This window comes from Pituophis catenifer, unplaced genomic scaffold (genome assembly GCF_029215685.1).
Source record: "Pituophis catenifer annectens isolate HBS135680 unplaced genomic scaffold, rPitCat1.0.hap2 SCAF_8, whole genome shotgun sequence".
NCBI classification, from domain to species: Eukaryota; Metazoa; Chordata; class Lepidosauria; order Squamata; family Colubridae; genus Pituophis; species Pituophis catenifer.
In genome coordinates, this window is record NW_027256888.1 from 26643823 (window position 1) to 26658352 (window position 14530).

At 44.2% G+C, this 14530-nt stretch overlaps 1 protein-coding gene across 1 annotated transcript in view; it reads right to left on the reverse strand.

The window, feature by feature from the left end:
• The window catches only part of RAB28 (RAB28, member RAS oncogene family), a 363574-nt gene extending 349832 nt beyond the window's left edge, over positions 1-13742 (reverse strand). The window contains 2 exon segments of the mRNA XM_070948382.1: positions 13424-13555; positions 13557-13742. Coding sequence (XP_070804483.1) covers positions 13424-13555; positions 13557-13742 — 318 coding nt within the window.
• Between the last annotated feature and the right edge of the window lie 788 nt (positions 13743-14530).

The window sequence follows — 14530 nt, forward strand, 5'->3', positions numbered from 1 at the left end:
TTATGGGGGCGACATGGCGCTCCCAAGTGACACCTCTCCTGCACAAGCTGCATTGGCTTCCAGTGGTCTTCCGAGTGCGCTTCAAGGTGTTGGTTCTCATCTTCAAAGCGCTCCATGGCTTAGGACCCGGTTACTTACGAGACCACCTTCTGCCTCCGATAACCTCCCACTGGCCAACATGCTCCCACAGAGAGGGCCTCCTCAGGGTGCCGTCTGTCAGGCAATGTCGGCTGGAGACCCCCCGGGGAAGAGCCTTCTCTGTGGGGGCACCCGCCCTCTGGAATGAGCTACCCCCAGGGATACGACTAATCCCGGACCTCCGGACCTTCCGCCGGGCCCTGAAGACTTTTTTATTTCAGCAAGCCGGGCTGGGTTAAAAAATTTTTAATTGGGGAATTTTATGGGTAAGGGGTTTTAAATTGGAGAAGCCAAATATAATTTAATTTCGTTTTAATGTATTTTAATATTTGTATTGTGTGTTTTTAATTCTGGCTGTTCACCACCCCGAGTCCTTTGGAAGAGGGGGCGGTATAAAAATTTAATAAATAAATAAATTTAATAAATAAATAAATAGTCAATTAACTAAATACTTTTCAAAAAGAAGTCAAGTCCTATGGTTTGCTTGTATTGCTTTCCAAAAGTATTGTGTACAAAATGAGTAGCTAAAGAGGTCCTAAAAGAAAATTATATCTAATTCAGAAGCAATGAACAAAAAAATCTAAATTTAAACTCTATTATTTCTAATATTTTATTTCTTTTACTTACGGTAATAATAAAGCAATTTTGTAATACTGCAAAAACTTTATCCAATCACAGCTCTTAGGATCACATCAAATATTAACCAGTCAATTAACTAAATACTAACAATAAATAAAAAATATTGCAATTCAGAATATTACACAAAGGAATTGCCACCTCCTGAAGCTCTGGCTACTTGACTTAAATGTACTGGGTAAGTGGAATAAGGAAGAAAGGGGCATGCATACCTGTTCTTCATTCTTTTAAACACTGCCTGTGAAACATGAAAGAAAGTAACGAATGCTATTGCTGAAAAAAGGTTAAATCACTTTCAGCAACAGTATCCCAATAATCCTTCTCACCATTCTTTCTTTTTAAAAAAGGAACTCCCTGAAAACAACATGGAGTTGGACTAAATTTTAACTGTATCTCACTTTCAGATCAAAAGGTATTTATTTTATTTTAAATCTAAAAATCCCACCTTTATTGTAAATTGAAAGCAGTGAACATACCTAATACTCCTTATATTTTCCCCGTAATAACAACCCTGTGAGGTAAATTGGATTTAGAGAGAGTAACTAGGCCCAAGTCACCCATGTGTTTTCCATGCCTAAAGTGGGACTAGACCTCCTAGCATTCTGGTTTCTAAACTAGTGCCTTCAATACTAGACTGAACTAGCTCTAGAGTTCCTAAAACAATGAATCACACCATTATTTCTATTCCTGCCCTTCATTTAAGTAACTGACCTACAATCACTCTCTTTTCGCATAGTTTTCTTCAGGCTTCTTTTTGTCTTCAGAGTTTCACCTACCCACAGTAAAATATTTCCAAGTGTATCTATTTTGAATTTGTATTCAAAATATATGTACACATAAGTTGTTTGATATATACATCCAGAAATAAACCCATGCATACCACACAGAAAAAAATTATCTGATGTGTTATTACAAAACCAAATTATATTATCATTTGGCAAGCCATTCCAAATACATAATTCCAAAAACAATTTTTTTTTCCAAATTGCATATGCAGGTGCCTAATGATCAAAATGGAGGTGAAGTTTACAAGTAATAACACATCCTGAGTTGCACCCAAGCTAAGGAATATACCATTGGTAATTACTTACTCTTCACTTTTCTACCATTAGAAAAGGAGCTCAGACTTTCTTCTTCAGTAAAGTTTTACTTTTGAATTTTACTAATAAAAATTTCTTTCTCGGTGGATCTCTGTTCAGACTAGCTGGGAGGGCTCAATGATGATGGGATGAGCTAAGGTCACCCTTGCTAGTATGAGCAAATGGGAAGGAGGGCAGGTGGGACATAGCAGATATGAAGAAAGCGAATCAAATCAACACAACAAACTTCCAATCAAACTTGGAAAGCGGCACTGTATGATCAAGAACACCTCATGGAAACAGCTGAAACAACTGTGGATGCCAAAGGTCAGAACATACTGGACAGACACTGAACTTTCACAAACAGATCTGGAGCTGATGATGTAAACAGACAAGGGTAAAGACACTTATTCATTGAAAGTGTCAGTACTGAAAGAATTCCTAGGTTTACAAGATTTCCAATCAAAATATGAGGAGGAAGAAGTGAGAGAAATAAGGATCATTCCTTATAAGGATTATTAATAAGGAAGGATTATTAATAAGGAAGAGAGAAATAAGGATTATTAAGAAGGAAGGAAGGAAGGAAGGAAGGAAGGAAGGAAGGAAGAAAGGAAGGAAGGAAGGAAGGAAGGAAGGAAGGAAGGAAGGAAGGAAGGAAGGAAGGAAGGAAGGAAGGAGAGAGGGAGAGAGAGAGAGAGAGTTTGGTATTTTAGAAATTCACCAAATATCAACCCATTTTATTCTTAAAACAAAAATACAGAAATCTGACAATAATATTCAAGTTTACTGGCAAATAAGTTTTAAAAAGTGAAAGATATATAATGGAATAACAAATACTGGAAATCACATTATCACTAATGCTAAAAATATTAGTATAAATTTTGTAGGTGTTTATGGAGCTATACATTCTGAAAACCTTCAAGAGAAAAAAAAATCAACTAACATCTCAACACACTGAATTGTCCATAATTATTTTTAATGGATGCTCAATACTTGAATACTTGAGATTTCACAATCGAAAGTTGAATATATTTTTAAGGCATTAACAATGGAAAATCTCCAGACCCTGATGAGTTAGCAGCCAAATTCTATTTGGATATTCTTATACTAGAATTTTTGACATTAAGCCATGCACTATATCAGGAAAATTGTCTCCCCTTATCCTGGCACTGTTCTAATTCCCAAACCAGGTAAAAAGGCATGTTAGAAGTTTCTTCTTACATACCCATCTCTTTTAATCTTGATAATTATTTACTAAACTATTTTATGATTTATATAATTACATATTTAAATTATATCATTTATAATTTAAGCCAATCATATTAGTTATAGGGGAAATTATTCATTCTGATCAATCATGTTTTACTCCAAAAAGAAGTATCTAGTCCTATCAGAAAATTGCTAAGTATAATTCATTTTTTATAAAATCAACATTATCTTCCTTTTCAATAAGTTGATTAGGTATCTTTTAAGCTTTTGATTGTGTGGAGAGACTGTTTTTTTTTATTGAAAAAATATGGGTTTGTGGCAGAGAGGGGGTAAAGCAGGGTTGTAGGGTCGTGCTGAGGATTTTGTCCAGTATCTGCACAATAAAATCACTCAGATTCAGGAAGGTTTGGTCTCTGACTGGGTAGGTACAGATGGGATGATGGGTGCTGGTCTTGAGACTGCTATTTGGGAGGAGTTCGACCCTGTTGCTCCCGAGGACATGGACAGGATACTGGGGCGGCTGAACGCAACCACATGTTTATTGGACCCGTGTCCCTCCTGGTTGGTGCTTGTCTCCCGGGAGGTTACGCGAGGCTGGCTCCAGGGGATTATCAACGCTTCCTTGAGTGAGGGTATCTTGCCATCTGTCTTGAAAGAGGCGGTGGTGAGGCCCCTCCTCAAGAAGCCTGCTCTGGATCTGGCTGTTTTGGCTAACTACCGTCCGGTCTCCAACCTTCCCTTCTTGGCGAAGGTTGTTGAGAGTGTGGTGGTGCGACCGCTTCCTGGGTACCTGGATGAAGCTGTCTATCTGGACCCGCTCCAGTCCGGCTTCAGGCCTGGCCACAGCACGGAAATGGCATTGGTCGTGTTGGTGGATGATCTCTAGAGGGCTCGGGATAGGGGTTGCTCCTCTATCCTGGTCCTGTTAGATTTCTCAGCGGCTTTTGATACCATCGACCATGGTATCCTGCTGCGCCGGTTGGAGGGGTTGGGAGTGGGGGGCACCATTTTGCGGTGGTTCTCCTACTATCTCTCTGGTCGCAGTCGGTGTTGGCAGGGGGGCAGAGGTCGACCCCAAGGTGCCTTGTTTGTGGGGTGCCGCAGGGGTCGGTCCTCTCGCCCCTTCTGTTCAACATTTATGTGAAGCCGCTGGGTGAGATCATCCGTGGCTTTGGGGTGGATGATACTCAGCTGTACATCTCCACCCCAGGCCATCCCAACGATGCCCTTGAAGTGATGTCCCGGTGCCTGGAGGCCGTGCGGATCTGGATGGGGAGTAACAGGCTTCGACTCAACCCTTCCAAGACCGAGTGGCTGTGGCTTCCGGCGTCCCGATATAGCCAGCTGGTGCGATCGCTGACTATTGGGAGCGAATCATTGGCCCCCACGGAGAGGGCTCGCAACTTGGGCGTCCTCCTGGATTCACGGCTGTCTTTAGAAGAGCACTTGACGGCCGTGGCCAGGGGGGCTTTTTATCAGGTTCGCCTGATTTGCCAGTTGCGTCCCTTTCTGGATCGGGACTCCTTACGCACAGTCACTCAGCCACTCGTCACTTCCTGTGGAATCAGTGGATTAATCACTAAGCTTCCTTCTTGATGAGAACAGGCTCAGGCTCAACCCATCCAAGACTGAGTGGCTGTGGTTTCCGACGTCCCGATATAGTCAGTTGACGCCATCGCTGACTATTGGGAGCGAATCATTGGCCCCCACGGAGAGGGCTCGCAACTTGGGCGTCCTCCTGGATTCACGGCTGTCTTTAGAAGAGCACTTGACGGCCGTGGCCAGGGGGGCTTTTTATCAGGTTCGCCTGATTTGCCAGTTGCGTCCCTTTCTGGATCGGGACTCCTTACGCACAGTCACTCAGCCACTCGTCACTTCCTGCCTGGACTACTGCAACGCTCTCTACATGGGGCTCCCCTTGAGGAGCACCCGGAGGCTCCAGCTGGTGCAGAATGCAGCCGCGCGGGGGATTATGGGAGCGAGGGGGTGCTCCCATGTGACACCTCTCCTGCATGAGCTGCATTGGCTTCCAGTGGTCTTCCGGGTGCGCTTCAAGGTGTTGGTCACCTTTAAAGTGCTCCATGACATAGGACCTGGGTATTTGCGGGACCGCCTTCTGCCGCCGATAGCCTCCCACCGACCAGTACGCTCCCACAGAGAGGGACTCCTCAGGGTGCCGTCAGCCAGGCAATATCAGCTGGCGACCCCCAGGAGGAGGGCCTTCTCTGTGGCAGTTCCTGTCCTCTGGAACAATTTGCCCCCGGAGATACGAAGGATATCGGATCTCCGGGTCTTTCGCTGTGCCCTAAAAACACCCCCCCCCCTTTTTTTTTAGCTTTTTAAATTGTCAATGGGTTTTAGTTTGAATGTTTTAAATTTTGGGCCAGTCATATAATTCTTTTAAAAATTTTAAATTTTGTATTGGTATGTGTTTTAGTTCTGGCTGTGCACCGCCCTGAGTCCACTAAGAGAAGGGCGGGATATAAATTGAATAAATAAAATAAATAAATAAATAAAGCATGGGAAATGTTTTGAGACACTCATCCTGGAGCTGCTGTCTTCACATGCATGGGCCTTACTTCCTCAAAGCGTAGCAAGACCCAGCAGAGGCTTGTAGACTCCTGATTGCTAGCTGATCAGCACAGAGGTCTAGCCCACAAGCATGGCAAAAATTCCACTAGTGGATGAATCACTAAGCTTCCTTCTTGATGAGAACAGGCTCAGGCTCAACCCATCCAAGACTGAGTGGCTGTGGTTTCCGACGTCCCGATATAGTCAGTTGACGCCATCGCTGACTATTGGGAGCGAATCATTGGCCCCCACGGAGAGGGCTCGCAACTTGGGCGTCCTCCTGGATTCACGGCTGTCTTTAGAAGAGCACTTGACGGCCGTGACCGGGAGGACTTTTCATCAGGTTCGCCTGATTCACCAGTTGCGTCCCTTTCTGGATCGGGACTCGTTACGCACGGTCACTCATGCCCTTGTCACCTCCCGCCTGGACTATTGCAACGCTCTCTACATGGGGCTCCCCTTGAGGAGCACCCGGAGGCTCCAACTGGCGCAGAGTGCGGCCGCGCGGGTGGTTATGGGAGCGACATGGCGTTCCCATGTAACACCTCTCCTGCACGAGCTGCACTGGCTCCCGGTGGTCTTCCGGGTGCGCTTCAAGGTTTTGGTTACCACCTTTAAAGCGCTCCATGGCTTAGGACCCGGGTACTTGCGGGACCGCCTACTACCACCAATAGCCTCCCACCGGCCAGTACGCTCCCATAGAGAGGGGCTCCTCCGGGTGCCGTCAGCCAAACAATGCCGACTGGCGGCCCCCAGGGGGAGAGCCTTCTCTGTGGGGGCACCTACTATCTGGAACGAGCTCCCCCCAGAGATACGGAGGATCCCGGATCTGCGCACCTTCCGCCGCGCCTTAAAGACCTTACTATTTCACCAGGCCGGCCTGGCCTAAATTTCCCCCTCTTTTATAAAAGATTTTTAAAATTTTAAATATCTTTTAGTATTTATATATTCAATTTTAAATTGGTTTTAAAAGTTTGGGGTTTTAAATTTGTCGGGGCCAAAATTATTTAATTTGATTTTATTCTATTTTTAAATTTTGTATTGTATGTGTTTTTATTGTTTGGCTGTGCACCGCCCTGAGTCCTTCGGGAGTAGGGCGGTATAGAAATCTAATAAAATGAAAATGAAATGAAATGAAGAAACCCATCAGGGCTTCGCACAACCAAGCATATAGGTTATTTGGAAGCCACTCCAGCATGGTCTGGGCCCTAATCTAACTGGGCTCTTCCCCCTTGTTGGGTATTTTTGGCTTTGCAAAACTTTTTGTTGCTTGTCTGTCTCTTTTTTGGACCCAGGTGAGTGGCAGGCCTCCCCAAGTCTCCCTCATTCAAGACACCTTGTGCTCCCTTTAATGACAATGTACAGTTATTTAATGACTGCATCAGAGAGAGCAGGGATGAGATAGTTATAGTTAATCAAGGCCATCTTGCTTAACAACCATCACAACTTGCAACCATAATGGGCAGGTTCCATTACAGTCATATATTGAAGACTACTTGTAGTCAAGTGCTGTTATTGAAACATTTAATGATAAAATTTAACTGGTATCTCAGATTCTCAAATTTTTTATTTACTAGAAAGATTATAAAAATCATGTGAATAATTCTTCTATTTATGAATTAAATATTACGTAACCTATCATTGAATGTTGAGATATATTATTCTGTTGCTTCTTGCTGCCTTACAGAATATCAATGAGAAAAAAAATGAAAAATAAAAATATGGAAAGCAGGAAGTATGAACCAATATAGGAAGTATGACTTTAAAATAATAAAATATGAAATGAAGTATCGTATTTTTCAGACTATAAGACGCACTGGAGTATTAGACGCACCAAGATTTCGAAGAAAAAAAAGTTTTTATCCTCCCCGGCCCCCAAGAGCACTCGGCAGGCCTCCCAAACCCTCTGCAGGCCCCGTTTTTTGCAAAAACAGGGCCTGCAGTGGGTTTGGGAGGTCTGCAGAGTGCTCCTGGGGGCTGGGGAGGGCAAGAATGTGACACAAGGGATTTGGGAGGCCAAAAACGGGCCTGTTCGCACAAACGGGGCGTGCAGTGTTTGGGAAGCCTACAGAGTGCTCCTGGGGGCTGGGGAGGGCAAAAACCCCATTTTTGCAAAAAACAGACTCGCTTTTGGCCTCCCAAACCCCCCAAGCATCGTATTTTTGTCCTCCCCCACCCCCAGGAGCACTCTGCAGGCCTCTCAAACCCTCTGCACACCCCATTTTTGCAAAAAACAGGCCTGTTTTGGGGGAAAACAGGATGCACGGGGCAGGGTTTTGGGAGGCCAAAAATAGCTGTATTTGGTGCATAAAACGCACCAACATTTCCACCTTCCTTTAGAGGGGAAAAGAGTGTGTCTTATACTCCAAAAAGTACGGTATATTAAACTGAATGTTTAAGTAGGCTGAAACAGGAAATGATTTTAAATGCTTATATTCAGAAGTTGGGATCATATGAAAGAATGGAATAGCACTAATACTCAGAAAGGATATAACTAATTAACCCAATAAAAGATAATCCTGTCTATTCAAATTAGATGATATCCAAGTGCACACTCTTACTCCAAATGAAATGGAGGAAACACTTGTGATGATGGCCTCCTCGGATGCTTCCCCAAATGCCTCTCCGTGCACCAGCTTGGAGGATGAGCCAATCCCAGGCACGTCAGGGGGGAGGTACAGCACACCTGGAGGCAGCCAGTGACCTAGAGCTGGGATCAGCAAAACCAAGTGTGGTGGCGCGGTCGCAGGGGGAGCAAGCAGATGAGCAGTTGGATGAGCATAGGACAGTTGAGACACAGGTGTAGGCCTCAGGGGGACAGAGCACATAGCTGCAGCTGACCAGCACGGGGAACTGCCTTCTCCGCCTGATCCAAGAGTATGCAGAGCAGAGAAGAGACAGGAACAAAGGCTCTCATCTTGGCTACTCACAAGGCGGCAGCCTCACCCTTCTTGATGGGCTGCACCGGACAATAGTTATTTAGCACAGCAAGAGGAGGGAAACTATGCTGGGAACAATGTGTCATTTTGGGTGCCTACCATTTGCCAGTTTTTTCGTTGATTTTCCTGATCCAGACTGTGGACTTAGACCCTAGATTCGTACCATGACTCTTAGACCTACTTTCGGATTTGCCTTGCCTTGGAACTTGACAGTGGACTTGGGAAGGTTGCTTAACTCTACTTTTTCCTTGTCATGTGGACTGCTCCAGCTTTGTGAATTCATGAGGGAATCATTTCAGAACTAACTTGGGACTCTTGTCGTTGGACTGGGATTCTGGACCAGGATTCCCTGGGGAAGACTTTTGGGGGGCTTGAAAGCCTCAATAAACCCCTCCGTGGTATGTGTGCTTGTGAGTGGGAGCAGGACAACACTGAAGAATTCTATGACAAATTACAAACGGTGTAAAATGCACTTTCTGAAACTTACATGGTACTATTAATGAAAGACTGAAACGCAAAAGTTGGGGAAATGGAGAAAATTGGAATTACAGGATTTTTAATTATCTGAACTTATAATGCAGAATTTAATATTTTGCAAGAATTCAATGAGCCCTGATAGTGCAGTGGTTAGAATGCAGTACTGCAGGCTAACTGTGCCCACAGCCTCGAGTTTGATCCTGACAGGGCTTGAGCTTGACTCAGCCTTCCATCCTGCTGAGGTCAGTAAAATGAGGACCTAGGTTCTTGGGGGCAAATGCTGACATTGTAAACCACTCAGGGAGTACTGTAAAGCACTAAGGAATAGTATATAATTTTAAATGCTTATTGCTATTGCTATCCTTTGCTTTGTCAGCATCTGCTTCAAGCAACATAAACCCAATTAATCCAGAGCAGAGTAGACACACAATATGAACACTAGGATACTTCCAGGTAGTTTGTAAAAAGAGCCCATAAATTGATGATTTCAAATAATCAGTTAAACATAGCAAAATAAAAAAAAATGAGTGTGCCAGCAAGATTTAACCTTATTCTCAAAATATATTTTAATAAATCAATTATTTTGAAAATTAATAAAAATTAATACTAATGTAATATTCTGACAATAAAAAGTAAGTAATGCCATCCCACCTGGTCAGTTAGAAAGGGCATTTTACAGACCGTCAACAAAAGAATTTTGACTTAGGAGGTCCAGAAAGACATTTTTCTGCTGTTGCCCCCATCCTACGGAACATCCAGCCCCCATCCTTCTGGCCTTCTGTCAACTGGCATAGGGATCCAAGAGTGATATGCAATCCTGGGGACGGATGGCAGCTTGAGGGTGTTTGTCCATTCTTTTAATTTTGTCTTTTTAACATTGTGTTTTAATCTGGACTTTTGTATGTATTTTATAGAATATAAAATCTATAGATTTTATCAAAGAGATGGGCAATATATAAATTTGTTTAATAATGAATACACATGAATACGCTAATATGAAAGAGAACCTAAGTTGTTATGACAATAAGAGAGATCTAGAAATCTGAAGTGGAAAAAAATATTTCCCAAATATTAAAGAGTAAAAGATTCAAGTGTTTTTCAAAACAAAATAAGGGCGAAAGAAAGTTTCATTTTCATTGAGTAGAAACAAAGGACCAACTTTTCTGCCCTCACTGTACTGGCAGGACTGTGTCATTTGGTTAGAGTGACCTGTTCCTTTGAGAGGTAGCAAGGATCAGAAAGATCGACCCACAATCTGCTGTAAGGCTTTTGGATGTTTTGCCAACAAAACTGCTCAAATATGCTCAGGACTGAGTGGGCAGCATTTATACTGAGGTACAAAATTCTGCTATTTGGGATTTATTTCATCCTGGGGGGTCTGAGGAAATGTGTAAAATATGGGGAGAAATGAGCACATCCTCTTCATAAACAAAATCCATGCCTTACCTTCAGGTGGATGGATGTGATCAGTTGGATCAAGGACACATGCAAAGTTTGGAGAGGGAATGATACCACCTGGCCTGAAAGAAACTTTGCCTAGATCTGGCCACATTCATCAAGTACAATTCCCTTTTAGAGATAGTTGTAAAGGCTGTGGTCTGGCATCAACTGCAAAACATCCCAGGAGGCAGATTTTGGATCTTTTATTCAGATTCAGATCTAGTCATGGAATAGAAACCATTCATAAATAAGACTTTTTAGATCTAATCCTTCCTAAATGGATGGTTGGGAAAGGAAGGGTGCACTGAGAGCATACGCACGAAAGACAAATTCCTTGTGTGTCCAATCACACAAGGAATTCTATAGAATTCTATCTTATTCTATTCTATCATTTACAGACCTGTAGTATAAGCAAATGAGACTAAAGGAATAGGGAATTATTAGAGTAAAATCCTTCATAAACAAAATTAGAGAGAAAAAATATTCGTACAAAAAGAATATATTCAGGAACTACTTCCCTAGAAAGAGTGGTGTTCTAGCTGTTTTATAGAAAAGAACTAAGTACAGATGAAATAAGCACTGAACAGTTTAAAGCAATAACATGAAGGATGTGGCCAGACATTGGTGGAAACAACCTCTAGGACTGACAGGGAGCAACTTTGGCAATGGAGGGGGGGGGCACACAGGAGTTCAAGGATCCCAAGGTGACATTGGATTGACCCCTAAAGTGAGAACATGGTTGTCTGTTTTATATATGTTACCCTCTTGCCCGGATGCAATGGACAGGGTGGGTGTGTGAATGTGGTCCTCTTCCCAGATGAGCAGTTGGAAAGACCAGCATGTCGAGGGGGGACACTTTTGAGTGTGGGAAGGGTTGCAGAGAGTGAGGACTCCCAACGGCACAGAGAGCTACAGCTAAAGTGCCACAGGAGTATTCATCCTCCCACCTATCCATTGAAAGTTTGAAGTGAGTCGGTATGACTGACAGAATGACAGGGTTGACAGTGCAGGAAGGAGGGAGGTCAGGGTTGGGAATAGAGGACCACCTCATAGTTTGGAGCAGGGGTGTCAAACTCACGTCGTCACGGCAGTGTCACATGACTTTTTCCCCCTTTGCTAAACAGGCATGGACGTAGCCAGAACGTGACGCATCTAGCTGGGAGTTTAACAGCCCTGGTTTAGAGTGAGAGAATCAAACCAGGTAGCGATGGGTAGGGGAAGGAACAGGATCCATAGGGCAGGCCTTTACAGGTGAAGATGCTCCTGATACTTAATAACAGTGGTATGTTCTGGGGTTCTAAGTTCACACCAGATGCTGAATAGCAGACCTTTGGAGGCACAGGCCTTTGGCTGCTCTTGATGAATACGAAGTTTATTAAAAAGGGTCCCCTCATTTGTAATGGAGGAATAAGATGATCTGGTGTGCATCACTAAGACTGGATGACACTAGATGGGAGTATTTCCCTCTTGGAGATATGCCCAGCTAGGTTTAGGGTTTGGTACTAGCCATGGGGTCTAGGACAACTCGCCATAACCAATTCGCTGCAGCCATCTTGCCACAGCCATCTTGCCACGGAACAATCCATGTGGGATAATTCAATTCAGTAAATGTTATCCACCACTATTTTATTTCCATTTTTGTCAATGGAAATAATGTTGAAGAAACAGTGGCGGATAATATTTATTGCATTGAGTTATCCCACGTGGATTGACCACGGCAAGTTGGCCGCAGCGAGATGGCCATGGTGAGTTGTCCCATTCCGTAGTCATTTATTTGTGTATATTCCATATTGATATACAAAGACTTTTATTATTGAAATTATGAAAACTGTTGAAATGGTTGTGATAAAGAATTCAAATATGCTATACCATGCTTTATTGATGGTGCTTTTATATTGCCTAATAACAAGGGTTCTCTATTGTGGTGATAGAAAAGCCAAATTGGAATGTTGGTCAAAACGGGCTTATCTCACAACCAATCGGCGGTGAAATGCACTTACCTTCACTACCGGTTCGGGAATGTGAGCATGTGCACCTCTTTTACGCATGCGCAGTACCTTCTGCGCATGCGCAGCAGGTCAAAAGCGGGACGTAATGATGACCCAGCAGGTGGATGGAGCCTCCCACTGCCGGTGTTACCGGTTCGTGCGAGCTGGATAGATCTGGCCAGATTTCACAGCCGTATGTGCCCACTAAGGTCAGGCTCCTTCATTGGTGACTATGGCAATAGACCTCTACTATTCTACCTCAAAGCACCTTCTGTGGCCAGACAAAACAACCCTTACAACAATTGGCACACTTATAAATCAGGGAAATCCTATTAAGCAGATACTTGAAGCAGAGTCAGGAAAATAAAGCCAACAAGGCTGTATTGTTGTTATGTCGACGTTTTATTCATTTCAAGGAATAACTTGCAACATCTCTCTATTCACAGATTTCTAATCCAGAATAATAACGTTAATTCAAGGCACTGAAAAAGCTATTTTATTGCAAAATAAATTAGAACAGCATTTACATCACAGGCTTAGCTCACATTGAACATATATGTTGGAATTACATTACACCATTTAAGAAGGAAACGGTTCCCTAATTTCATTAGGAGAGGGGGAACACTTCATCATGAACATCCTTTCCAAACAGATTAATTTAATCGTCCCTCCAAAATGTTTATGAGATTAGCCTTTTCCCCTTCCTCCCAGACTAATCCCTGCGCCACAATACAATCGCCCCCCCCCCCCCCAGAAGGTGGGGGTCCCCTCTGCAATCAACGCGGGGCCTCCGAGCAGTCGGGGAAGCCCGGGAAGTCCCGGGGAGGGAAGAATCCTAGGAGAGTCCGCCCCCGACTCGCAAAACCACCCCGGGCGCTGAGGCCTTGTTTGGGAAGTCTTCGATACGCCCCTGGGGGCCCGCAGCCTCCTCGCTCTCTGGACTAACCTTGCCGGAGGCGCCATCGCCCAACAGCACGAACTTGAGCTGCCTGTTGGCGCCTTCTTCCTCCGACTCCGAGTCCGACATCGCCCGCAGTCCAGTGCGGGAAGTCGCCTTCAGAAGGGCCCCAAAGACCGCCGCGCCGCCGCCATCTTGTCCATTCTGTTGCCTAGGAGCCGTTGGACTGGACCAACGCTCCAGCAAGCCGATGGGGCGGGAAGCTGCACCGCTGCGGAAGAGGAACGGCCACGGAACGTGGAGTGCGGAGGAAGCAGGCTCGGCAGCTAGAAGAAAAATGAACCGCGGCTGCCCGTGATCCCTGCATTGACGCAGTCCACCCTCTCTATATCGTTGGTTTCTTCCAAAAACAGAACTGAATCCCATACACTGCCTATGGTCACCGGGGTCAGGGAAACGGGTGGTAAAGACACGCTCCTTCACCTGCGCAATGTGCGCGGCGCCTCCGATGCGCCTCCGCCCGCAAACCTTTAGCCGGCCCGGGAGAATCCAATATCGTGAATGCATGTGGAAGAAACCGGCAGCCATAGACGTGAATTACTGTATTTCTGTAAAAAAATGATATAGCCGCACATCTCATGCATCTTAACGTTGGGACGCTTGAAACAATTCAGAACCATTTGTATTGTGTTATTACTATTAGTGTTTGATCAGATTGTGAGATTTAAAATTCCCAAAATTTTATACTCACAAATCCAAGACAAGTCTGGTTAACAAAATCAAAGATTTATTGGAGAAAAACATGAGAATAAAAAAAAGAAAAGCGGTTGCAAGCACGGCCTCTTAGACCCTTCCTAAATGGATTGAGTTCAAAGAGCGCAAAAAGCAGTTTTCAAGCTATACATTTTATACACCTTCACAATGCATGCCACGCCCAACTCCCCCTTATTCTCTTAAATCATCCTTTAAGTTGTTTTACACTTTAAAGCAGTGGTTCTCAACCTTCCTAATGCCACGATCCTTTAATACAGTTCCTCATGTTGTGACCCCCAATCAGGGGTGGGTTCTAAATTTTTTTACTACCAGTTCTGTGGGCGTGGCTTGGATGTCATGTGACTGGGTGGGTGTGGCTAGCTGGTCAGGTGACCGGGTGGC